Raw genomic sequence first — 27,851 nt, forward strand, 5'->3', positions numbered from 1 at the left:
TTTTACTTTTAATGTGCAGCATATTAATATATTTAAATACTTATTCCATTGCAATAGTTCTTCATTTGGCACAATTGTTCAAGTGCAGTTTAAGGCAGAAAGGAAAACAACAAGAACATAATCCCCCCATAAATTCTGCAAATAATAGACAACTGATACACTAACAAAGATGATCATGAGAAATCATTATGTATTAAAAATAGACAGAAAAGTCAGGGGTAGGGGGAAATCCCACCACCACTTTTAAATACAATATCCCTAAGCCAGAAATCCTTGAGCCCAACTAGGAGCCTTGCAGATACCAGTAGAGTTTTTAACACTGCACAATGCACAATTCATTTTTTTTATCATACCAGACTGAATCCAGATGGGAATGTGCATTCAGAAACATGTTTATTTGTTCATGTGGACCCACATATCTTATTGAGGGTTATTACTTGCGAGTGAACCCAATGTGTTTCATATCTCACAGATACCAACAGATTGAATTAATGAATTAAAGACTCACTACCCTGTCCTTCCAGACAATTGACTAAAATCAGAAACCTCAACAAAGTAACATTAGCAACCAAAATAGATCTAAAAAGCAGATTTCACTAAAAAGCAGAAGAAAATAAAATAGCCTTTACCAAGTACTTAAGAGCATGCCACCAACAGAGAGATCTGGGGAGGTCATTCCATTGCCAGGGCAGCACAACCAAGAAAGCCTCATAGCCAGTTGTTATTCACTGAATATCTGGTGCTGAAAACTCCAAGACCAGGGTCTCTGTTATTGATTCTAATACACAGACAGGTTTGTTGGGCAGAAAGCAGTTTCTCACATACTCTGGATCTGATGCTGCATTTACTGACTAGGACACCTGCTGCTTAATAAAATATTACCAAAATGCTTTAAAAAATGCATTAGGCTCATCCAAATAATGAGCAATGTCTGAACTGAGATAAATCACTTCATATTGCCATTACAAAGATTTATTGATAAACCTGTGCATTGCTCAAAGCTACCTCCAGGGTAGCGGCCGTGTTCCAATTACTCCCTGAGTAAAACAGAAAATATAGTTGAAAGACTTTTCCCCCCTACGAAGTATGACATTTAGAAACATTTTATGCCATATTAATGAAGAACTCTCATGTAGTTGTGTGCAATTAATTAGTTTCTAGCTTTGAAATACTGGTTAACAGTTTTCACTCAAGGAAACTGCCATATTACTGAAAACCTCAATGGGAGAATTTATACATAAATGTAACATAGCGTGTGAGAGTTTATAGATGATCTTCTGGAGGTCAGTATTTCTCAGTTGGTTTCTTGATGGTTTAGACAACTGCCCCACCTAAAATGAAAGATTTCATATCAATTTAAAATAGAGGCATGTACTACTTAAAGTGCAGTGCAATGCAAATACACTAACTAGGGAGAAACCCCTGTTGAACACAATGGGACTTGCTTCCAAATAAAGACAAATGCCTAGGATTATGCTGCATTATAATTATAATTTGGCGAAATCCATGCACAGAACAGAGCCTATATGCTCAAAGGAACCATGAGTTTGTGTAACCACTGGTTTATCAAACTTTTACATGGCAATTGTATCTGCTGTGACTGCACTGGTAATTCTTCCAGTAAACCTGTAAAGTGTGCATTCCTAAACACAGGGATATGCAGTGCCTTTTCCCCCCTTAAAAATGTTTAGGGGTACTCTCATTTTCCTACTCATATTGAAATACTGCCCCTCAATGTGGCCAAACTTAGATTCACAAAATGTTTAGGGGTATGCGTACCACTGCATCCCCCCAGAAAAAAAGCACTGGGGATATGCAATTGTGAGCTTCCAAATGCATGTCCTTGAACGCTTAAGAACTTTATTTCATGTGTGTTTATGATTCCAGCCTTAATGTAGCTTATAAATCTGGCACGATAGAAGTTGAAATCAGAAAGATTTATTCTAAATGTTAAATAGTATTTCCCAGCTGTAGTATTTCTACTTTTGTAGAAAAGAATGCATTTCCCCCCACTCTCTTGAATCTCTAGTTCTGCTATGGGTAATGGAGGGATTATTCTTCCCACTTCTGTTTGCTTGGAGAGTCAGATATCCCCAGTTATCTGGGAAGAGTCCAGAGTTCAGTGTTAGAGCACACGCCTTGCATACCTAACATTCTGGGTTTAGGAATGTGACTCTCTGACAGTAGAGGTGGGAAATGCCTTAAAAAGAGTTGACAGAGTAAATAGTAAAAGGCTAAACCAGAGGTGGGCAGAAGGAATCTAGCAGTAAATCTCTGGGTGAATTGAAGTAGATTGGCAAGAACAAAGAATCTCTAACTCATCTCTTCAGTTTTGAATTTTCATTGCGAGTGGTTTCATCCATTAGAACCATGATTATTTTTTAGTTCATCATAGCAAATATGTAACTCTTACTACAGTTATTCTTACCTCTCGGTTTAAAACAGTATCTCTTTTTCTTGTAAGCAGTGTAGCCTGCTATTGCCCCACAGGCTAACAGCACAACTGCAATCACAACAGGAGACGAAATCTGAGCTGCCGAACTATCCACTAGAGATAAGGGAAGGAAACACATATTTCTCTTCTGAAATATACGAATATTCTGTTTTACGTATAGAAACTGAACCAGCACACCATGGTAGTTTCACACATCTATATTTTAAAAATTATAACAATCCGTGTCAGGGTGGTCTAGTATTGTTTGTTGACTTTAAGAAAGAGAGATCTGAGTAGAGCTGCTCATAATCACAATAAATGAAGCACTGACTGACTACCAGGCTTTGGGAAGGAGGTGTGAGGATCTGGCAGAGTCTTAGAGCCTTCATACCTCCTTCCCAAACCCAGTATCTGCCAGTGAGGGCCGGGGGGGGGGCATCAAATGTTACCAAGGGCTACCAGAAAAGGCCGTTAGGGCCACATGCAGACCTCCCTGAATTAGAAGGGAAAGCAGCTACACAGGCCACCAACTGGAGGATGCTCTTGATCCATGTTGGGGACATAAATGGTTTCATCCACAGATAATGCCTTCACTTGACTGCTGCTTACTGCAAACCACAACTCCAGGGGCAAATAAATGCCTGAGGCTGGGAAAGTGATTTTCAGCAGACGGGGGACCTCCAGCTACTTTTTATTTGAAATGAACATGGCCAGTTTAAGGCTGCTTTTTAAAAGCCCATTTATCGAAAAATGTACTTTGCTCCATAATATACTTCAACATTTGTTTAAAAAACTGTACACTAGCCTTACCAGAGTTGCCACCTTGATTTGAAATGTGATCATTGCCCCCTGAAACGAGAGACAGCAACAAAATCAAAAACATTATTTTGGGGGGAAGAGAAATAGAGAAATGTCAAAACCACAGCAAGCTATTTAGCAAGATTTGGTTAAAAATACTCTGCTACAGTTATGGCATTTATTAGGATGTTAGCTTAACCTTTTGTGCTTTCATTCTGTATCAGCAATAAGAATAAGGATAATACATACTCCTCAGTCAATTGCACCTTTTTGTAAACTCTTTGACAGGACATTAATGTGGACATTAAGATGTTGCTAGGCTCCAACACAGATCAGCCTCAGCGAATAGCTAAGGATGAGTTGAAGTCCAACAATATCTGGAGGACCACAGTTTTCCCATCTCTGGTCTATGAATTTCTAAGAGTGCAGCTAAAATAATGCTGATGATATGTTGCTATGATATGTTGAGAGGAGGACTGTGAACCAGTGTGAAGGACCTGAATCACTGTAGGTTACCTGCTGGTCCTGGAGGTGGAGGTCTTCCATCATTGAGATCCAAATCATTAAAATCACCTACAAATAATTAAAATTATGGTATTAGTCTTTTTCTCCAAAGTATCCTTCCCAGCTTTTGCCAGGATGAATGCTAATATTTTGCAAACATCTTTCTTGGCTCAAAGGCAGTAACCAGCCTTCAGCCTATATCAACACCAGGGTTTCCCAAACTTAGGTCTCCAAGTGTTTTGGACTACAACTTCCATCATCCCTAGCTAGCAGGACCAGTGGTCAAGGGTGATGGGAATTGTAGTCCAAAAACAGCTGGAGAAACCCTGATCTAGAGCTAGATATAAGAAATGAACTATCTTTAACCTCAAAGCATCCAGTTGGATTCCGTTCAAAAGCTACAATACCTAACAGTCAGAAAGACAGAAAATTGCTGTTCTAACAACAACAAAAATAGTACAATAATATATTTTCAGAAAGCACATATACTGTAAGATATGTGCTGTTTTTGCAGAATGGCTCTGGTCTTCCCCAACCTGATCTATTCAAGATGTTTTGAACTACAACCCCCATCACGGGGTTACCTCTCCAATAGCCTTAAGAGTTACCTCTCCAATAGCCTTAAGAGTCTCTCAAGACAGATTTCATTATCATCACATCAGTCACTTTGCTCCTAAACTCAGTCCTAATTATCAAAATATATAGGCAACTAATTGGGACGCAGGTGGCGCTGTGGGTTAAACTACAGAGCCTAGGACTTGCCTATCAGAAGGTCAGCAGTTCGAATCCCCACGACGGGGTGAGCTCCCGTGGTTCGGTCCCTGCTCCTGCCAACCTAGCAGTTCGAAAGCACGTCAAAGTGCAAGTAGATAAATAGGTACCACTCCGGCGGGAAGGTAAACGGCATTTCCGTGCGCTGCTTGGTTTGCCAGAAGCGACTTAGTCATGCTGGCCGCATGACCTGGAAGCTGTACGCCGGCTCCCTCGGCCAATAAAGCGCAACCCCAGAGTCGGTCACAACTGGACCTAATGGTCAGGGGTCCCTTTACCTTTATAGGCAACTAATTGCTTGTTAAACAGCCTTTTGCATTCACCACAAATTATGCTTACCAGAATTAATATGGCTTCCTGGCTGTGGACGTGGACGTGGGTATGGCTGAGGGTTTGGAGGAGGACCATCTAGAAATGACAGGTACAATTTGAAGAAGTGAAAAATCAAAACAAGGCACAGAATTCTTGTTAGTTTGCTTTAGCCTTTGCTGGGCTTTAGTTCTAGAAATACCTTGAAGGTTTCCATCTTTAAAGGTTGAGCCTAACATGCCCTAACTGGTTTTACAGAGTTTCCTTTTTCTTTTTTTAAAGTTTAGTTTAGTTAAAATCAAGTCCTGATGATTATTCCTTTTTAAAACGTTTACATAAATATCTGTGTTATGTTACAAAAACACAATATTGGACCTTAAGGAAAAAATAGCCAATTTACCGGTACTTCTGTTGATGCTTCTGTGTCGGTAGTGAGAGCACAGATGTGGTAACCACAAGAAGCTCATGTGCCCATTATTATTTCTAAAAGGTATGGATGAAAAATGCAAAACACACTAAGAAGCAAGAGTCTCAAACTTTTTCAATAGGGGATGCAACATGTGAGTCTTCTGATGCAATGCATATTTAAGGCTGTAATCCTATGCACCTTGCCTGAGAATAAGGACTATTGAGCATAGTATGATTTCCAAGTAAACATTCCTAGGATTATAATATCTTGCTTGTATGGTGGTGCAAGGCCTACATACCTTCATAAATTAACTACTCCATTTTTCTGTATTGCATCCTAAATATACCTGAAACTAGACTGAAGGTGTTAACTTGTCAATTTTAATGTTGACCCTGTTTTTGCCATCACAATGAGTTCATAAATTCATAGAATGCACATGTGAAAGGGCTAAAGTCTGATTCATAACCCTGTTAATCCAGATTACATGGATTTAAATGAGTAATGCAGAATGTGTTTAGATGAATTTAAGTTAAATTAGCATTACAAGTTTAAATCCAACTAATCAGAGTTCATTGATTTGTGGATTTAGCTGAAAAAAATATGAAAAGATTATTGCAAAATGTAGGGGATGGACAAATACTTACCACCAGCACCGAGGGCATCTCCTAAGTGAAAGTCGGGATCTAAAAGAAATAAAAATATATTACAAATGGATGAGCATTATCAGTGTAGATAAAATACCAGTTTTCAACAATAAATGAAAGCATTAAAATAGGGGGGGGGGGTGAACAATTATAACACCCATCCCATGTCTACACCCAGACATTTCATCCCATCGTTTATAATCCATCTTTTAATCTAAAATTGGATAGGGATCCTGCAGCCCTTCAGATATTATTGAACTACCATCAGCCACAGCCACCAATGGTCAGTGATGATGGGAATTGTCCTGCAATGTATGGAATGCCACAGGTTCCCGTTCCTTAATCTAAAGTTTACATTCTCTCTCTCTCTCTCTCTCTCTATATATATATATAGACACACACACACACATACACACACACACACACACAACTACAACAGTACACAGTGTATTTCAGGGCTGATCTGCTCAAGTCAGACATGTTAAGAGAACATTTCCCCCCAAAAAACTCATAATAGCAGGGAAAACTTAGGATAGAACTTAGAAAAATACTAATCTAAGAAGGATTTCCAAAACATTTATGCTTATATAACTCTAATTATCAGAAATAAACGCTCATATTTTTTTAGATTTTAAAAGTGAAAATAATTCTTACCATTGTTTCCGTTGCCACCTCCGTGTGGTCTAAGGTCAGGATACAGCTTAGGTCTGGAGTTGCCATCTATTAAACATTTCAAGAAGTGTATCCATGAAGAGAAACAAAATGGAAATCAGAATTAATGCGCCTTTTAAAAATCTGTATCCAGTCTTAACTATTAAATTTTAAATCTGCCTCATTAACAATGTAAATCATTCATTCCGTTATTTCCTTGGCCACCTGAATGTGGTTCATATATTTTTCTTTCCTTAGCAAGAGCATTGTTTTGACTTCCTTAATTTAAGGCAAGGGTCACTAGCCTTTATAGCACATGAAACACATTTGAAGTTTTGGGAAAGTGCCCGAGCACCAGCCACAAAAATGGCTGCCGTGTGAGTCTGGCATCACACAAAATGTCTACCACATCGAAAAGAGCATAAAAAGAGGGAGTATAATTACAGCAACTCACCCACTGAAGGCTTTTTGGTAGCTGGAGGAGGCTTTGGGGTACCTAACACAATTAAAATTAAAGTTAGTGTATCATACAGCTTATCAAAAGCAGGGGCAACTTGATATTACATTTCTCACCCCAAGTGAGACGGTTGAGGTTGAAATTCTATACTCATTTGGCTGCAGGGCAGCACTTTCTTCTTTCAGCTCAGGTGGCAAAATGGGACACACCACTCCTGACCTGTATATACATTGCATTGTGAAATATGATTGGCCTTTTCTTTCAAAGCAGGGTTTGGGAAGTCCAGACTTGAGGGCCAAATGTAGCCACCTAAGCCCCTCAGGGACTCTCCCCTGTTCCATGCCATCCTTATGCACTCTCACCTGACTGGAAGGTGTCCTCCTTGAACTGCAATACAGTGGTACCTTGGGTTAAGAACTTAATTCGTTCTGGAGGTCCGTTCTTAACCTGAAATTGTTCTTAACCTGAGATACTACTTTAGCTAATGGGGCCTCCTGCTGCCACTGTGTCACCACTGCACGATTTCTGTTCTCATCCTGAAGCAAAGCTCTTAACCCAAGGTACTATTTCTGGGTTAGCGGAGTCTGTAACCTAAAGCGTCTGTAACCTGAAGCGTCTGTAACCCGAGGTACCACTGTAATGCCTCTTGCTTGCTGGGATGGAAGATGGAGGAGGTGTGTGTGTGTGTGTGTGTGTGTGTGTGTGTGTGTGTGTATGTGTTAGAAACTTCTGACTTTTACATGACTGAAATGTAGCCTGCCATGTAAGATTATCTTAAGTATTACATTTGCCCAATTTTGCCTGGAACCCCTACTACCACAGCACCCAGGTGGTTTCCCATGCAGGAATGTGGTCCCTGGACTGAAGATGTTCCCACCCCTGCTTTAAAGTAGAAGGAACTCCCAATGGTCTCTCCAGATTTATATTTTGTCACCTCCCTTCTCCCAGATAACAAGTAGCTGATGCTGGATACCCCTGATCCAAGCAAGAAGAATCGCACTTCATGGCATGTAAAATTATGTTTAAAATGAAGAATTATTGGGCCAATATCCAACTGCATCTTCTGTAAATCCTCCTCCAAACTCTACTCCTGGGTAAAGAAGGTGCCATCCACAACCCCAAACTCACTATTTGAGTTTCCCTGTGCTAAAAAAAGGTTGCTATTTAGATAGAAAGACAAGTTTCTAAAAAAACAAACAAAAAAACGCCAAAAACAACAACATGTACACACAATGGCATCTGTTGAAGGATTCTTCTGGGAGCATTGTGCATATGTAGTTCTTTGCATAGGTTGTTGGGTGGGAAGGAATAGCAAGGACAAATAGTTTGGGAAAAGTTAGGATATGCATAATTTACATACATGCTCCTTTGAATCCTAGATTTGGGTTTCGCTTTTAGTCTTGACCAGAAGAGGGAGATCTCCACCAAATCATATTAAACATGTTCTGCCTCTTTTAAAAATTTCTTTAAAAAATAATAACAAGAATAAAAATAAAAAAGACTAATCTTGAACTGCAGCATTTGTTTACTTCTTTTAGACCCTTTTGTTAATTGTGTTTTGCTTCTTCAGAAAATCTACCCAGGATTCCACATTTATTTCTGTACAATGATGTCCAGTTTTGCCATTGACTTAAACTGAAAGAGGAGTCACTTCAGTTTGATGTTTAGATCAAAAAAATAATATTCAATTTTTTTTTTTGCCAGGAATCTTACCTTTGTCAAGAGCATCTGCTAAGTCAAAGTCATCATTGCCTATCAAAAGAACACCATAATTTAGAAAGACATTGTAACAGAATGCAAAGCTTCAATCTGCCTTGTCTCCCCAGAATATCTGCCAAGGATTCTGGCCTGCTATAACAACATGATGGCAGACGTGTAGCCTGAGCTTTATATAAAATTTGAAAGATTGTGGTTGCTCTGAGTTAAACTAGTCTGGAAGGAACCCAAAATGAACTTTCCCCTCCCCAACTTGATACAGTGGTACCTCAGGTTAAGTACTTAATTCATTCCAGAGGTCTGTTCTTAACCTGAAACTGTTCTTAACCTGAAGCACCACTGTAGCTAATGGGGCCTCCTGATGCTGCTGCGCCGCCAGAGCCCGATTTCTGTTCTTATCCTGAAGCAAAGTTCTTAACCTGAAGCACTATTTCTGGGTTAGCAGAGTCTGTAACCTGAAGCCTATGTAACCCGAGGTAAAGGTAAAGGTACCCCTGCCCGTACAGGCCAGTCTTGACAGACTCTAGGGTTGTGCGCTCATCTCACTCTATTGGCCGGGGGCCAGCGCTGTCCGGAGACACTTCCCGAGGTACCACTGTAACCCGAGGTACCACTGTATTAGTAAATTTTATTTTCTATTCTGTTCCTAATGATTCCCATCACGGAATGTGCCTTCTTCCACAGCTGTTGCACCCGGGTCCCATGGAAGATGGCATGACTGATGCAGTTGGCCCACTTGATTCAAAACAGGAACTCTCAGAAATGAAACATAATGATCTCATTTATAGAATCACACTAGCTTAATTCATCAGAATGAACATGAAACATGTGATGCAGCCTCTAGAGTCTAGAAAACAATTTGGCTGCAACTCCAAAAAGCTTGTTTACAAATTCCCAAAGTAAGCTTAATGGAAGTGTTTGAAAACAAGTATTTTGGTTTGCAGGTATTGTTTCCCTCCCAAAATAAAAAGGATGTTTACAATGGTAAACAATGTGCCATCAAGATTTCTTCCTGAAGTCTTGAATTCTCTCCTCCTGCTGCATGGTGGCAAACCTCTTGAAACTAAAGGGACTTTCATAAACTGTGAATATTGGATAGTAGAAGATTATACCTGGCATGCCCAATAACCTGGGAATGCTTAAGATACCCAATCAGGTATATTATAACTGTTTGCTCAGCACAGAGTTCAACTACAGGAGGCAGTAATTCTGGTTTTGTCTCCATTCTCCTCTCTGCTGAACACTACAATGGCAACACTGGTACTAAGATGGAGGAAGGAAACAGTACCACCCACTGAACTGGTTGTAGTCAAGTGATGGTTGCCTGAAGGCAGACTGCAGTTGCTCTACTAGACTGAAAGTGTGAGGTTGTGTTCTGTTGGTGAAGCAAGCAGGGATTTGAGGAGTTTCTGGGCCAGGATGGTAAAAACTGGGGGTGCCATACAGATTAGAAATAACCATTTAAACTTGGGCCCAAAGCACAACTGAAAAGTGCAATAGAAATGATTAATAATTATATGGATGCAGTGACATTGTTTCATTAAGACCTCTTCCTGTCTGTGCTCTAGTTAATCTGTAGTCTTTCCATCGCTCTGCAAGTTAAGCAAATGAGGCATTAGGAAAGACAAAGCACTGTAGCACATAGGAAATGTGAAACGGTGAAATAATTCCACTTTAAGTGCCAATAGAACTGCAGCAGTATAAAATCTCATTGATGTATTCACATAACATTGAGGGGGAAGCAGAATCAAAATTGCTTTTAGCATAGCTACAGTTGCTCTGCAGATCAGGAGACAGCTACTAAAAAACAAAAACAAAAGCTGCTACACTGAAAAACTTTACATTGTTTCTAATCAGAGTTGTGATGGCACTGTTTCCTAGCTTTGCTATTTTTTTGCAATGAATGGGGTGGGATTCTCTAGAGCCTATGCGTTTATAATTCTGGATTGAATCTGAGGCTGAGTACATACCACATATTTAAAGTGCATCTTCCACCCTACAAAGAATCTTGAAAACTGTCACTTGCTTAAGGTGCTGGGAACCATGGCTCTGTGAGAAGAAAACTACAGTCCCCAGAATTATCGGATGGGGGTACTTTCAATGTATTGTGTGTATGTAGTCTTACATTCATTTTGGATCTGGAAAAATCAACAAGAAGTGACGTTTCTCATCCATTCTTACTTAATAACAATGTCTTCTGAATTGGGAAGAAGCCCAATTCAATGACAAATTCATCTCTCCACACCACATTTTTTTTTTATACCATGAGTACATCACAGTCTCTTGGGAGTTGGACAGCCCTGCCATATATCAACAGGTTTTAGATTTTAGTTGCTCTTCAGTGCCCAGCAAATGCCTGATGTTGGGGGGGAAATGTTGATGTATCAATGTGCTAAAAGCCACACAGTGTTGTGAATAAATGTTCCGATATATTTTGTGCATGTGTGGTGAAATTACAGGACCACAGGGTAAGAAATGGCACCTTGAGTTAAGACAGAAAGTGGTGAACCACACTGTGTATCTGGTCAGAACCACAGTGCTTCAATAACTATCAGCCATAATAACCAACAACCATGCCAGCTCCTTAACTGTTCCTCTGAATCTGCCTCTAGAAAATATAATGTTAGGACAGTCTAATAAACTGATCTGGATGCTGAAGTAGTAAGATGTTATTAGATGCCCAAGACCCATCAGTCTTGATCAGCATGGCCAGTGATCAGTGGTGATGGGAGTTGTAGTCCAATACAGTGGCGTGCAGTGAAATTTTTCATAGGAGAATAGTTAGTGCCAAAGGCACTAGCTTGCAAGGGCAACCATTGCTCACCTTGGACATTGCAACATCCTGACACTGTGTGTGTGAGCATTGTGCCCCCCTCCCTAAACTAGGCAGAAGCTTCATGAGCTTTGGGAAGGAGGCACCAGAGGAACATTTAGTGGATTAGCTTAGTTCCCGTAGTCCACTGATGGCACACCACTGGTCCAATAACATCTGGAGGACCACAGGATTCCCATAACCCGCCCTAGAGCATCCTTAGAGCCCATTGACAAGCCATGAAACGCCTGAGGTCTGGGATCACTCAGTAAATCCCAGCGTGGTGATGCAAGGACAGATTACACTAGAAGCTGCAGGTGATATCATCAATGTAAAAGGCCATAAGTCAGTAGTAGGCCATTTGCTTTGCATGCAAAGAAGGTCTCAGGCTCAATCCCATACCTGAAAGGCATCTCCAGGTAGGGCTGAGAATGACCAGCATGTGAACCCTAGAGAGCTGCTGTCAGTTGGTGTGCAGACCATACTGAGCTGGATAGAACAATGGGTCTATTAAGTATAAGGTAGCTTCCAGTGCTCCTAATTCAAATGCTTGGAGTTGTGCAGACAGTGAAAATGGATTGGTAAAAATAGTCCTTTTCCAATAACAACAGACAATCTCACCAAAAACATCTCCTCTGTGGAACATCTGTACATACCCAAACAGCAGAGCGCCAGTTTCTTTTTATTGCACTGCTTTGTTCCAACAAATCTGTGTTGAACAGCGGGTGAATATTTTGAAAAGCCAGCAATATATTCTGTCTAAAGGGAAACTCATACCCTCCAACATTTCACCAATTATAAGAGGGACGTCCCATTCCATAATGATAACTTTGCTATTTATACGCCACACATCTTACTGGGTTGCCCCAGCCACTTTGAGCAGCTTCCAACATATATATATATAAATAATTAAATATTAAACATTTTTTAAAAAAACTTCTCTTCAGATGGCTCGAAGGTCAGATAACTTCACACCCTCCAACATTTCTCCAATGAAAGTAGAGACATCCTTAGGAAAAGTTGGACTTCCCAGGATCAAATCAGAAACCGGGACAGTTTATTTAAATCAGGGATGTCCCTGGAAAATTGGGACAATTGGAGGGCCTGGAAACTATCCTGAAAATCTGGCAAGATGAGTAGGGTTGCTTTCTAATGACAAAAAATGGAACATGGGCAGCTTCAGTGAATGAAAAATGGGTAATCATTCTCCTCTCCAGTGATTTTTGCACTGGAGTATCCGTATTTTAAAACTGGAGGAAATAGGATGTGATAAGTGACTTCCTGGATGACACAAGCACCTCATTACTCAGTTCCCTCTAGACACCGTTATCGAGGCAATTTGCATGGCAATCTCAATAGGTACCTCATTACTGGCTTTTGAGCGGTTCTGCAGTTGGAGTGCAAGAAAATGCAACTTTGTGAGGGAAATGGCTCTGTTGACACAGAAGATAGAGGCATGCAGGGCAATCACACACATACTTTCATGGTTTGGGGGGAGCAAAGTCTATTATTAGGGCATCAATGATTTAATTCATGCTATATTGAATTTTAATATACTGTGATTAACAGCTGGAGGAGATAATGAAGCAGAAGTGAGAAAACAGAGAGCAACCACAGTCTCTCTTGCTGCAGTATGAAATTGTATCCTTTGTCTTATCTAAGAGTGAGAATTGCAAGGGAATATAGAAATAAATTATGGGGAAACAGGTGGCCCTTTATGCAATGTTGTCAATAAAATAATTACCTCCCACAAAAGCAAATTCAGGTAGGTTTTGAGTTTTTATAAAAGAAATGTTGTAATTTTCTGCTAAGTTCTATTTACTTGTGGAATATTATGATCTGAAGGTTTTTAAAAATAAAAAACAGTTTTGTTGATCATTGTTAATAATGGATATATATATATATATATATATATATATATATATATATAATCCTTTATAGCACCACCAAAGTCTGCTTTGTTCATTTTGTTCAGGAGAGTCACTACAAAGAAGCAATGATAGATAGATGATAGATGATAGATAGATAGATGATAGATAGATAGATAGATAGATAGATAGATAGATAGATAGATAGATGATAGATAGATTAGAAAAATGACATTGCAATGGGGGAATGGTGCAATCCTGCATTATTTCTCTTTCTTTCATAGCTTTATCTGTGGGCAAGCGCACACAAAAATGTCACACTTTAAAAACAGCTTCAAGCTGCACAGGTAGCAGGATCTGTGACATCACAGGTATTATCAACAGTCAAAGAACAACCAACTGGATTTCTATTATTGAAACGTAGATTGACAGGCCTTTGACCCTTCCTGTTTTGCGGTCTCTCCCCCACTTTAGCTCCTCATTATTTGCTTAGAAGTTACAGAAGCACAGACTTGGAAGGGACCATGGGCCTCATCAAATCCAACCTCGTATTCATGCAGGAACCTTGTAACATAAACAGTCATGGAAATGGTTTCAGCTGGGTGCGTTTTCCTAAACTGAGTGTGTACTGCAGACAGGGAAAACAGGTTGATCAGCAGCACTGTCAACAACCACTGAAGACAGTGGCTCATAAGCCAAGGGAGGAGAAGACGATAATAAAGAAGAGTGAAAGAGGTTGCTTATGATTCAGAGGCCATGACTAACTTCCAAGAGGATCGCAGGCACAGACTCATGAACATGCCCCTTCCTCGCCAGCAGGTTGTCAACATGATTCATCATCTTGAAGCCATGAGGTGAGATTGGCATTCATGATGACGTTTAAACAACACTTAAAGATTGGGACTTTGAGGGAAAGGTGTGGAACATGTGGCTGCAGTCCTCATCTCAGCTTCTTAGTGCCCTAGATGTGTATTTGATACTGTGCTTGAAGCAGAGTCTAGTTTGGACCAAGGATAATGGATACCCAGATGTAGATAGTCCAATGAAATAGTTTCCAAAGCAATCAGGATGCATTTATACAGCAAACAGGGCTATCGGGTATATGTGGACCTGAAACAGAGGATTGACAGGACTTCAGTGTGGAGCGTGGACTATTTGGAAATATTCTAGGGCTATGTTTGGCCTTGGGGGGCCTGACATTTTAGGGAAGGGTGGGCACTCAAGTCAAGTGCAAATCAGTAGTATCAAAAATAAGTATTGGTAATGAGGTTTCACTACAAATAGTCCCTCATGAGGACATAACTGAAATCCTAAAGCAGACTATGGATTCTGTCATAGGAGCAATATACATTATTATTATTATTATTATTATTATTATTATTATTAGTCAGCGTCGTATAATACCACCCTTCATCCAAAGATCTCAGAGCAGTTCACAACATAAAAATACAACTGTTGAATTGAATATGTCCTATAAAATACACCGTTCAATATACATGCTGCTTCTGCATTTGAAAACTGAAGTCTTACCAAGTGTCATAAAGAGGCAACTCCCAGTCTATTTTTTTTGTAGAACAAGAAAGTCCACATACCAAACTTAATGAGATGGTGTGGATTATCACTCTTCACCTACTCGGATGAACTTTCTTCTTCTCTGGAAGACTGTCATCCTTTCAGTCATTCATTAGTTATGTGATAAATTGAAAAGCTTGTCCAGTCCACCAGTTTTCAGGCAATTATCGTTCATTTCAGAAAAACTGGACTAACTTTTGTAAATTAGGACTGTTAGCGTTAATGAATTAAGTTTTAAAATGCATGAGTCAGAAAAACAGCTTGTTCAATAATGCTCAAGACGAAACACTAGATCGGGAGTTTGCAAGCCACATAATAGATCTGTATGGATAATGCACCTATATTAATACTTATTTTAAGTATTAATTATAAGATCACTTATTTTTATGGCCAGAACTTGCATTCCTCTCTCTTCTCATTCTGGTAAAGACTTTCACTTGCAATTCAGAGTTTGCAAAGAGCATCTGTTCATTGCAGGCCTTGGGTTGTTTCTGCTTCCATAGTTTGTAATAGCAAAGCCATGCCTAGGCCTATAATCTTGCTGGATTTTGCCTCCTGCCTCTGCCCTCTCCCTCCACTGCATGCAAAAATAAAAATGCAAACCCATGAGATTACCTACAGATGATTGGTACTATTGGAAGACTGAACTCATTACATTATGTATTTAAAAAGCTAGTTGGTGCTTTTTTAAAAAAATAAAAATATAGCAGTACTGATTATAATGCTAATAAGCAGCTTCCAGATTGCAGTAAAAGGGTTTGGCGTTTAAAAAAAATGCAAAATGAATATGACCAAGTTGTACAATCCTCTTTTGTAAGCATTCTGTTTATCCAAATCTGTAATTTAAAGGTCTAATAATTACAGCTGAATACACTTCCGTTAAGTAGACTTTCTAACAGAAAGAGGTGGCCGCCTCAGGAAGCTGATGTTGGGTATAATGGAAAGGCAACAAAGGGTTCTCTCCTGCCCTCCACCCCCTTAATGTATCAATTTTATCTGTTATTGGTTGTGGGATTTTCTGCCTCAAGGTGCCAAAATAATGTGACCAGCCTTGGTTAAGGTTCACCATGACTAGAGATAAGACATTTTGCTGCCTGAGGCAGAGCAACAAATTATTCCTTAAGTTGCATACACACCATACATTTAAAGCACATTCTCCCCACCCCCAGCAAAAATCATGGGAACTCTAGTTTATTCCTCACAGAGCTGTAAGTCCCAGCCATTTAGCAAACTACAATTCCCAGGTTTCTTTTGGAGGAGGGCATTTTATTTAAATTGGCTTTAAATGTATGGTGTGTATACAGCCTCCGTGAAAGAAGGTTCTGGACTTACTCCCAAATATGTGTTGATGGGAGTTCATCTTAAATTAGGGTTACCATACGTCCAGAATTTCTGGAATACTGCAGCTGCAAGCAGTGTCCAGGTGGAAATCAGGAAAAAGCTCAACTACTTTTCTGTCCGGATGTGAACTTTTTCAAATATGGCAACCCCAGCTTAAATAAGACCAAATATTGTGTTTGCCGATGTGCTTCGTGATAATGTTCTGGTCCAATGAAAAAGTTAACACCACATGATACAAAGAACCACAGTTGGTTGATGTTTACATCTTAGAGCTATATAGCTGGGAAATGGCCCCTTTGTTGGAAATGAACTGCAAAATAATAAAAATAATATTTGTTGTTGTTGTTTATAATCCAAAGAAATGATCGGGCAACAACACTTATGTATGCAGAACTGATCTCTCTAATTATTATTAATGTTAGATTCCCCTGCTCTAACCAGAGGCGGAGCTAACTGCTCCAGCACCTGGAGTGGCACACATGCTGTGCACTCGGGGGCAGGGCCATGGGGGCGGGGTGAGCGTCCCAGGGGGCAAGCCACCCATAGGGGGATAGCGACCCGCCCATGGTGGGCTGTTTCCTGGGCAGGGGAGGGGAGGGGAGGGAGCCACACCTCTTTGCCAGCAGCCTTCCTCCCTTCCCTCTTCCTTTTGACAGCTCAGGGGAGGCTCCCGCCCCAGGAAGCAGCCCAAGTTGGGGGGGGGCAATGGCACACCACCTGCCCACAACTCCCAAGCCTCCCCCAAGCTGTCAAAATGAAGGGGAGAAGGCCGCCAATAAAGTGGCGCAGCTCCGCCCCTTCCCCTGACGGCTTGGGGTAAGCTTGGGAGTCGCGGGCGGGTGGCTCACCAAATGTCACCCCCCCCCTCAGTGATGACACCCAGGGCGGGGGCCCCCACCGCCTCCCTTTCCTCCACCCCTGGCTCTAACTATCATAGACATGTGTTTGAAAGTTTATTTTTCCTTATTGGAGAAATGCGTACATACCAGGGGAAATAGAAGCCTTCTTAAAATCTGAATCTTCTAACCTGTTTGAATTAACTTATTCAGTCATTTTCTTTTTTAGCCACCCCCAGGGTTTTATTTACTTAACAATGTTTACAGACTGTTGTTCAAATGAAGCTTGTTCAGAAGGCAGCTTACAACAACTTAAAATACTTTTTAAAAACGCTATATAAAAGCTATCGTTAAAACAACAAACATGCAAACTGCATACAAGCAAAAGTAAGAAACTGCCATTACGCTTAAATGCCAAGTGGAATGAAATAATCTTCAGATGTCCACTGAAGGTGACCATAGGGCATCTTTGGGGATACTAATCCACAACTCTGGAACCAATAGAGAAAAAGACCCGCTCCTTGGGGATGATCTCAACCATCTCACCTTCCCAAAGGAGGGAAGCTGGAGCAGGCTCTCATGAGCAGACCTGAAGGCCCTGGTGGCTTCCTATGCAATTACTCCCTGATACACCCAGAATGCAGAGGTCTTTTATTTATTTATTTATTTATTTATTTATTTATTTATTTATTTATTTATTTATTACAGCCATAGGCCCATACAGGTAAAAACAACACATAAATAACAGCTTGTGCACGTGGGGAAAAAACAGCCGCTAAAACACCACTATAACAATAAAATACTATAAGATGGAATGGCATACTACGCCTTAATTAGCTTGTAGTGCTCCTTGGCGTCGCTTTTGGGTAAGGACAGCGACCAGGAACCTAGCCACTTTCAGGGTCGTATGGGTATCCTTATCCTGCAAGATTTGGGCAAGGTGGAATTTTGGTGGGGTACCCTCTAGTTTCTGTATGATTGATCCCAACAAATTTGCCCGTGGCACATTGAATAAGGGGCAAGTGAACATAATGTGCTGGAGCGACTCCGGCGTCTCCTTATCACATTCGCACATGGCGGAGGCTTGGCCCTTTGAGAATCTATGTCTCAGGACATTGGAGGGAAAAACGTTAAACCTCGCTTTGGTGAAGGCCAGTCTATGGGCAACAGTCGAAAGGGAGGAGAGGTATGATGGAACGCAGTAAGTTAAAGTGATACCAATGTTCTGGGGCGAACAAACACCTCCCCCCAGCATATAATTTCGCTGCAGAGGTCTGTAAACAAACTGTTTGCCAATATGGATGTTTTAGATGTCTTTTCACCAGCCTATGAGTGTCAAGAGATGGGGAGCCATGTTCTGTACCAGCTGCTGCTTCAGAACAATTGTCAAGAGCAGCCCAATGGGTTTAAACCAATGTGGAGATCACAGAGGTAGGAATGTAGGCAAATATCTTCTCTTCCAGCAGCAGGAGGTGGAGCTGGCAAAGTAATATGTTGCGTACGGGGCACTCTTGTCCACATCTACCATCTGATGGAAGAGCACTACAACCCACCCCAAAGTTTCCGAGAGAAAGAACCTGTATCTTTTCATCCTAGGCATAAAATGCAGGAAGGACCACATCATCAACAAATTATGAGCCTATTGGGGCTTAATGCTTTATTGACCACCCCATGCCAGATGTGAAAAGAGCCACAAGGGCTTCTTACCTGTGACCGTGAGCAGAAAGCAACCTGCACACAAAAGGGCAGCTGCCAACTTCACCATGGCCTTGCTTGTCTTCCTTTTGTCTGAAGCGGATAAGGGAGTCACAGCTCTACAGTTCCTTTCCTTGTTTCGTTAAGAAGAAAGACCCCCACGCAGATTATGACTGTATACTCCCATGAACCGCTTGTGGTCTCGCAGGTGTCCTACCGAGAAGCCCACGTCACACACAGGAGAAAAGGTTTGGAAGGCATCAAAAGCTGATTGCAAAGTATCTCAAACAAACAATTGGCAGCTGCATTATACAACACCCACATCTGCATCCATTCACCTATGAGCAAGAGGCATGTAGATTCAGGAAAAGGGAGGGATCAGCTGTTTGCAGCCAGTCAAAAAGCACAAATTAAGGCTTTCCCCAGCTCACCTCCCTTCCCACAGAGAAGACACTCAGTGTTCGGAAATAATTGTCATATGATTAAGCAGCCAAGCAGGGTGTGGCATAAGTATGCATTATGCTAATCCCCGGCAGAAGGAAAATGTCTGTGAAGCAAGCTCAACCAACTTGTTGTAAAATCACCAGAGAGCTGTGGGTCACATCTTTGCTTTGCAGAGAATGAGTGCAAAGAGTCAAGGAGGATCCCCTTGTTGAATTCCCCATCTGTTATTACAATAGTTGAGACAGAGAAAGGATGGAACGAAAGCCCAAACTATACACAGGCTACCTGTAAACAAGCTGTCAAAACATGTCCTGGCCATCTGTAGGTGTTGCACCGCAAGAACTTGAAAAGCTCCCTGATTGAAAGCTTGATTCACTCAGCTGCTCATGAATCATATGATTCAACTGGAAAAGAGAGAGCAAGTTTCCTCACATTTTGACTAGCAGCATAGCTTGCATGTGACAAAGCACAGAACAAGAAATAACTTGGAATTAACATGCTGCAAAACAGCAACTTAAGTTGCACATTATACAGCCAACCATTTAGTACCAAGATGCAGGGTGATCATGTAAGATTAGTTTTGAGTAGGCATGGGTAGTTTTGGCAGGGTTATGCTTTCCGATAATGCTGCCCTCTTTAAAAGATTAACAGTGTTGGATATACTGCTGTGGAGAGTCAAGCCATGTTTGTCTTCAGTGCATTTTATTATATGTTGCTGTTGTTGTTGTTTAGTTGTTTAGTCATGCCCGACTCTTCGTTACCCCATGGACCAGAGCACGCCAGGCACTCCTGTCTTCCACTGCCTCCTGCAGTTTCGTCAAACTTATTCTGGAAGCTTCGAGAACACCGAATTGAACACTGGAAGTAGTAGTTGCTGTAGGGTGGGGCAGGTCCAGCATGAATGTGGTCATGCACTTATCCATGGATTAGTTTTGGGTGCAGGATTGAAAGATAACTTGCCCAGGAGTCATGTAGGGTGGTCACTTTTGTTGTTGTTGTTTAGTCATTTAGTCGTGTCCGACTCTTCGTGACCCCATGGACCAGAGCACGCCAGGCACTTCTGTCCTCCACTGCCTCCCGCAGTTTAGTCAAACTCATGCCGGTAGCTTCGAGAACACCATCCAACCATCTCATCCTCTGTCGTCCCCTTCTCCTTGTGCCCTCCATCTTTCCCAACATCAGGGTCTTTTCCAGGCAGTCTTCTCTTCTCATGAGGTGGCCAAAGTATAGGAGCCTCAGCTTCAGGATCTGTCCTTCCAGTGAGCACTCAGGGCTGATTTCCTTCAGAATGGAGAGGTTTGATCTTCTTGCAGTCCATGGGACTCTCAAGAGTCTCCTCCAGCACCATAATTCAAAAGCATCAATTCTTCGGCGATCAGCCTTCTTTATGGTCCAGCTTTCACTTCCATATATCACTACTGGGAAAACCATAGCTTTTACTATACTATTTTATTATATATATAGACATAAACATATAGACACCCCCACAGTCTTTCCTGCAAGGAAATCAATGCTGAGATACATATTTCTCCCCATTTTATCTTCACAATAACCCTGCGAGGTAGGCTAGGTGGACAGATACGACTGGCTTAAGATCATAAAGGTAGCTGCAATCCAAGGCCACTAGCCATGTGTGATGGCCTGGGACTCGGGCTCAGGCTCGGAACCAATGGAGACTCAGTCTGCACTGGATCCTTTGCCTCAGGGATCATCTGAACCAAGTCTGAGGCCTGATCCTGAAGAGTCCCAGTCTGCAAAGGTTCCCCTGCAACAAACACCAGCTGGGCTGAGTCAGGGGCCTGAGCCTGCCCTGGCTCCAGAAGTGAGGATTACCTCATTGCCTTCAGCTGGGCCATCACTTACAGCTGCTTCCCTACCGGTTTGGTCAGGGGAGGCTGAGGCAGCCCCTGGGTCTAGTAACCCACCAATGTCTCCTGAGCTGCAGAGACTAAGGTCTGAGAGAAGGAGAGACCTGAGTACTCGCAGGAGGAGTGCTCGCCTTTGGGCAAAACAGGGAGATGAGTCGCCAGGGGATCAGGACCGGCTGCTACTCTGACAAAAAGGCTGTCGGACCTCGCCCCAGGTTGCAGGAGCAACATTGCTGTATGCTAGATCCTGTACCTGTCCTTGCCTGGTTTCCTGCCTCGTGTCCTGCCTTGGCCCTGTTGGACAGACTCCCAGCAGAACCTTCAGATTCTGGACAGGCCCTGGACTACATTTCATGGGTTACCCCCAGGCCCAGCACACCATGATGGCTGCGTACTACTTTCAGGATCAGAGGAAGTATCTGTATACTACTTCAGAACCTGCATTTCTGTACACATTACTTGTCTAGAAATACGCATTGAAAAATTCAGAGAAGGGTGGATTTCAAGGCTGATTTTGTTTTGGTTCATGCAATGTTTCAGAAAGTGTGAATTTGGGTTAGGGTATCAGCTTTGAATGTGATCTGAATCCATTTTCTTCCCCATCCCTACTCACTACTTCAAACAAATGGCAGAATCCAGAACGCCCATTTCTGGCACAGGCACATTTTTGTGCAAGGAATGATGGAGAGGGGGGGAAAGGGCTGTTCCAGGATCCTCAGCCCTGGGCCTGCTCTCCCAAACTATTATCTTTTGGGGGCTCTGGGACACTAGTGTTGTATTGGTCAACTTGCAGTGGGCAACAGAACGAGAAAGCAGCCAGCCACAGGCTGGTCTTGAAGAGTGTGCCTCTCTGGTCTACAAATGGAAAATAAACTGTTATTTCAAAACCCAAGAGGGGACCAGAGTTTAACCAAGATTGGTATTTATTTTGTAAATAATGAGTATATGCCTACTTTCCATGGCTGACACAGATTGCAGATTTGGAATCGAGTTGGCATACAACTGTTACTTTCGATCATAGCATAAACATAGCCCTGTTTATGTTCACAGTGACCATTTTTCCTGGCTGGCAACTTGTTGCTGTTCTTGTTTACATCAGGGCAAAGCTTTGCAGTGAATAAAGATAGAGGAGGAAGCAACACTGGCTCTCTCCCTTACTTCATTCCTGCTCAAAACTCAAGGAACAGGCCATGGGTTCTTTAGCTCCCTTCCTAAGTCACTGCAGTGAGAGCAACAACTGAAACTTTGGCAGAGCTCTCCTGATACAACCCCTCCCTGACGCTCCCTCAAAGACTGGCAAAATGGCACTAACTTCCTCAGATGCTCATGCCCACCTGTGAATCATAAGTCCAAGGGTGTGAACAGACGGCACATGATGCCACAGACATGCCGTAGCTATGCTAAGTCTGTTTCTGGATTAGATGCTGTAGACTTGTGAACATTGCCTTGAGCACCCATGGAAGAATTGTGGGGGGTATCAATAAAATAAGGTTATCAGTTCAGGTTGCTAAAGGGGAGAACTATATTCACTATACACCTATGAAAAGGTGTAGTAGAGCCCTATCACTTCACTGTGGCTTTGAAAGCTATGATGGAGTCTATATTAAGGTCCTCTTGCTTACTCCTAGCTTATTGGCATCCTTCCAAAGCTAGTCCAGATATTCACCTACGGTAATTTAAAACCAAACCAGCTCACCATCAGTTATTGTGTGCAGAGAAGAGCAACTAAGATGATCAAGGGTCTGGAAGCCAAGCCTTATGAGGAACAGTTGAAGAAGCTGGGTATTCTTAACCTGGGAAAGAGGAGACTGAGGGGAGATATGATAGCCATCTTCAAATATCTAAAGTGTTGTCATATGGAAGATGAAGCAAGCTTGCTTTCTCCTGCTCTGGGAGGTAGGACTCAAGCCAATGGCTTCAAGTTACTAAAAAGGAGGTTCATACTAAACACCAGGAAGAACTTTCTGACAATAAGAGCTGTTCGACAGTGGAAAGGTCTCCCTTGGGAAGTTGTAAACTCTCCTTCTTTGGAGGTTTTTAAGCAGAGCTTGGGTGGTCATCTGTCTTGGATGCTTTAGCTGAGATTCCTGCATTGCAGGGGTTTGGATGAGATGACCCTTGGTGTCCCTTCCAAGTCTACAATTCTATGATTGTTGACAAGCCGCTTACCGTATTTTTCGCACCATAGGACTCACCGGATTATAGGACGCACCTTGTTTTAGAGGGGGGAGAACAAGGGAAAAAAATTCTTCCGCTCTCTGCCCAGCGCCCCTTCAGTGAAGCGGCAGGAGGCGCTGCGCAGAGAGTGGGAGAATTTTCCCCCTCTTGTTTTCCCGCTCTAAAACAAGGTGCGTTTAAGGTGCGTTCAGGCGGCTACCTTGGAAGCCTGGAGAGCGAGAGGGGTCGGTGCGCACCGACCCTTCTCGCTCTCCAGGCTTCAGGTTCCTTTCAACCTGCTCTTTGGGGCTGGCGGGGGGAAGCCCACCACCAGCCCCAAAGAGCAGGTCAGGGAGCAGCGGAAAGGCGCAGCAGAGAGGCTGCTGCCATAGGCACGCGTCACCTCTCCAGCCGGAGCTTTAGCTCCGCGCGCGCTCTCCCAGCTGGAGAGGTGACGCGCGCCTATGGAGGCTCCTGCCATAGGCGCGCATCACCTCTCCAGCCGGGAGAGGGTCGTGGGGGGCTGCTTTAGCCCCACGCGCGCTCTCCTGGCTGGAGAGGTGGCGCGCGCCTATGGAGGCTCCTGCCATAGGCGCGCGTCACCTCTCCAGCCGGGAGAGGGTCGCAGGGCTATGGCGTCTTCGCTCCATAGGACGCACACACATTTCCCCTTCATTTTTGAAGGGGGAAAAGTGCGTCCTATAGAGCGAAAAATACGGTATATTTTTTTGGTTTTCAATCCCAAAGCCTCTGCTAAAATCATACAGCCATTTTGTCTAGTCCCCCTTAAAAACATACAGACAAGCGAAAAAGTTTTAGGTTTTGTTGATTTTTATTTTTTAAAAAAGATCACAAGTATTATATCTTAATTACCAAATTCCTAGAAGTTCTTGCAATCTAAGGAGCCACAACACTAATTCACAACCTGTGGTCCCCCAGATGTTGCTGGACTCCAACTCCCATCAGCGCCAGCCAGAATGGCCAATAGTCAACGAAGATGGCAGTTGTAGTCCGGCAATCTCTGCAGAAGCAAAGGCCCACCATCCTTACTCTACTTGAAGTTTAGCACACTCAAACAGCTACTGTTTTAAGTCATTTTATCACATAGTACACATGAAATAAGATGGGATGAAATAAAACAATGATTCCCATTAGAAATTGATGGCCTGATTGTATGTCTGTTTATTCAGAAACAAGCCCCACTGACCTCAATATAGTTTACTTCCAAATACATATAGGAGTGCAGCCAATTTTATACACACATCATTGGGAAGTAAGCTGTCCTGAGTTTTGTGGAGCTTTAGATAATATATGCAAAGGTGTGGGGGTATTGGGCACAAAATTCAGACTCTGCTGTTTAGGAATGACATAGAAACATCTTTAGAAATCAGCAGCATTCCAATATTAAGCTTAGCATTGCTTGTAGTTTACAAAATGATTATTTTCTTTTTAAAAAAAGTATTGCCACTTTGCAAGTTGCATTCAGTGGCACATATTGCCTCAAAATGCAATTTCCTTATTGGGTTAACTGATGCACATTTGCTGTGGAGCATGTGCCTAGCGCAGTTTATAATATGACGAAGAACTGATCTTGAGTTCTGTGTGCATTAAAAATGGAAACAAACTTAAGCACCCATGCTCCACACGTGTGGCTAGCTCCCATCTAGTTTCTAGTTTAAGTAAGAACATGGCATCCAATATTGATTTGATTACAAGACCCATGCATACAGAAATCACATTCTATGCAATAACTTTGATTTTACATTGGCACAATGCTTAGATAGAAAGTATCTGAGTTCCAAAAAATAATGCTCATTACATGATTTAGCTGGTCAAATTTTTGCTGTCAGCTTGTGCCAAACGTTTACCACAATCTTGAAACTGAAAGCATGTAGACAGGAATTTATTTAGATCCAATGTAAACAATCCATTTTCATGCTCCCAGTGACCATTATCAAGCCTTTCTGCACCTTAAGTGGAATACAGAGTGCTCAGTTCATATTATTCTGATCAATTACCTACTACTATATTAATGGCACTTCAAGGTATGCAGCTAAAGGCATCTGCAATTGGTCAAACAAGCCTTGTTGGAAGCCATTTACTGAAAAATATAGCTAAGTGGTCACAAGAATGTCAACTTTTGTTGTAAATACGAAACAAGAGGAAGCAGGGCACTTGTGAATAATAAAGAGGTAAATCCCATAGTCAGAGGCACATGCTATCACTGAGTTTTAAATGGCAATTGCATTTGCTAAATTAATTTTTGGTATTCTTGTAGAAAACAACTCCAGCTTGGAGACAGTGGCTGGATGAGTTATACATGATATGCTTATGCAGCTGCACAGCTTTACTGTGCCCTCCCCTTCCACCCCCAAAATTCCACACTTCATTTCAATATAATGCAGTGGTACCTCGGGTTACAAACACTTCAGGTTACAAACTCTGCTAACCTGGAAGTAGTTGCTCCAGGTTGCGAACTTTGCCCCAGGATGAGAACGGAAATCGCACGGCGGCGGCAGGCCCCATTAGCGAAAGCCCGCCTCAGGTTAAGAACGGTTTCGGGTTAAGAACGGACCTCCGGAACGAATTAAGTTCATAACCCGAGGTACCACTGTATTGTTCTTTTGCATTCAAAAGGCCCCAGGTGTAACATGTATACTAGACAGGACTTGCTCTGAGTGAGAATAAGTAGCAAGGCAAGGCAAAGAGCACCTCCACCTCCTATGCAATCATTGTAAAGGCAAAGGTACAATTATCGGAGATGCTCCAAAAGAGACATTAGATCTTAACCACTTATTCAAAGGCAAATACATGAACATATAAAAACCTATTGCTCACATTCTAAGATGACAAAAAAAGCAAAAGCCAGGATAAGGTTATGCAGTTTTTAAATAGTTGGCGTCTCTAGGAACAAGGAAGTTTAGCCCTATGTGTAGCATAGGCCTGAGGGCTATGCTTAACTTCTATCCATTTGGCAGATGGTTGTGATATATTCTCATGGGGGACAAGTAAGGTGCTGCATTTTAGGGCATGAACATGAAGAGGGCAAACATTTATTCCATTCCCAACAACTGAGTGGCAGGTGCAGCCCACCTATTGGCATTTAACCAGTATACATTAAAATCATCTCCTCTGTTAAGGTTCTTGCCATAATGCAAAATATGAGTCTTCAGACAAAAGCAACAGTTTCCAACAAATACAAATTTGTTTTAAAGCCAGGAATCAGCAAGTATGCAACTTTGAACTTCAAAGGGTAAACCACAGATACAAGTACTTAGATTTGTTAAAACGTCCATTCTCCTTTTCAAAAGACATTTTCAACAGGACTATTTTCACTCTACTTTGCAACTTCGTTTTTTTGCTGCTTGAAATGTGTGGTATTTTTTCAGGGAAATACGCAGATTCTCTGTCCAGTTTTCTGGCCTTCGCTTAATCTTAAATGATGCTACTGTTTCTGCAAAAGTGTGCGTTGAACTAAAAAGGAAAAAAGAGAAACAGATTAGAGATTACTTCCTGAAGTAAATAAAAAGTGTGTTTAAGTACAAAGGCTGCTGCTAAAACTTCTTACAGCCCGTGCCTAAGCATGCCTATTCAAAAGCCCCAAAACAGGACCTATGGGAACTTCTTTCCTAGTAGTGAAGCATTTTGTCACCACTGCAATCTAGAAGGTGAAGGGCTTTTTGAAGATGGGCAATACATTAGTCCTCTGTCATCCTAAACCCCAAAAGCCCTGAAAGCCCTCTCAGCAGTTGTTAACAGCCGTGCACTTTGGAGATGGAGAAAAATTATCTGATCATTATGAACACAAACAAAAGAAAAAGTTGCTGTCTTGTGCTCTCTTTTATAGGAAGCTTCTTTGTTCCATGCAACAATTCACTAGCAAAGTTAATCTTTCCTGCTTCCAGCTTGTTTCAGTTCTGTCCAAATTCTATTAAAGTTTCCCTAAAGCCAAGTCCTGCTAAGCTTTGCTTTATTGGCCTAATCCATGGACCAACAATAAGGGGCAGCTGTCAGACATCCAACATTCCACTACCATGACTAGCTGATTATTGTTGATACCTTTTTTGCCAATTGAAGTTGCAATACTGAACACACTTTCTATGGAGTAAACTCCACGGGAGACAAGCATCGGACTGTGCTGCGCACCATTTGTAGCTTCAGCCTTGTAATCTTCAGGTCAAACACATATCCCTCATCATAATTCATATTCCCCTCCCTTTTTTGCTGCAACTGTTTCTTACACTTTTACTTTAGGATTACTTAGGATTCATAATTTTGATTAAGCACCAAAATACAATTTAAAAATAAAGTAGGCATGTAGTGGGGGGCAAAAATAACCTAAAACACACACATGCATACCAGATATTCTTGTAGGACATCCCAAAAGTTGTTGAGCTATTTTTAGACAAGCCTAAGATCCAGGACAAAGTCCCCCCAGACGTCAATTCCACCTTTGAAATCACGGTAATGTGAAGGGACACCCAGATGTATGGCAGCCCTAAATTATGAGTGTTTGCATAATTTAGCAGGATGGAGACATTTTGATAGGTAAGACTTATTTAAAG

General features: G+C 41.9%; 2 protein-coding genes across 3 annotated transcripts in view; both read right to left on the bottom strand.

Annotated features, from left to right (window-relative positions):
• Window positions 1–984: 984 nt before the first annotated feature.
• On the bottom strand, window positions 985–19,713 carry XG (Xg glycoprotein (Xg blood group)). Its single transcript, XM_028727758.2, has 10 exons — window positions 18,830–19,713; window positions 8,691–8,729; window positions 6,975–7,016; window positions 6,524–6,589; window positions 5,870–5,908; window positions 4,847–4,915; window positions 3,749–3,805; window positions 3,245–3,283; window positions 2,429–2,548; window positions 985–1,331 (listed from the first exon to the last, which is right to left on the bottom strand). Exons 1-10 carry the CDS (start codon window positions 18,885–18,887, stop codon window positions 1,315–1,317), a joined length of 546 nt encoding a protein of 181 aa, XP_028583591.2. The 5' UTR covers window positions 18,888–19,713; the 3' UTR covers window positions 985–1,314.
• Window positions 19,714–24,099: 4,386 nt separating this feature from the next.
• CD99 (CD99 molecule (Xg blood group)) overlaps window positions 24,100–27,851 on the bottom strand; it is a 30,758-nt gene continuing 27,006 nt past the window's right edge. For both annotated transcript variants that reach the window (XM_028727760.2, XM_028727759.2), the window contains one exon: window positions 24,100–26,760. In XM_028727760.2, coding sequence (XP_028583593.2) covers window positions 26,732–26,760 — 29 coding nt within the window. In that variant the 3' untranslated portion in view covers window positions 24,100–26,731. The remainder of the gene's footprint in view (window positions 26,761–27,851) is intronic.

Source organism: Podarcis muralis, chromosome 4, assembly GCF_964188315.1.
Source record: "Podarcis muralis chromosome 4, rPodMur119.hap1.1, whole genome shotgun sequence".
Lineage (NCBI taxonomy): Eukaryota > Metazoa > Chordata > Lepidosauria > Squamata > Lacertidae > Podarcis > Podarcis muralis.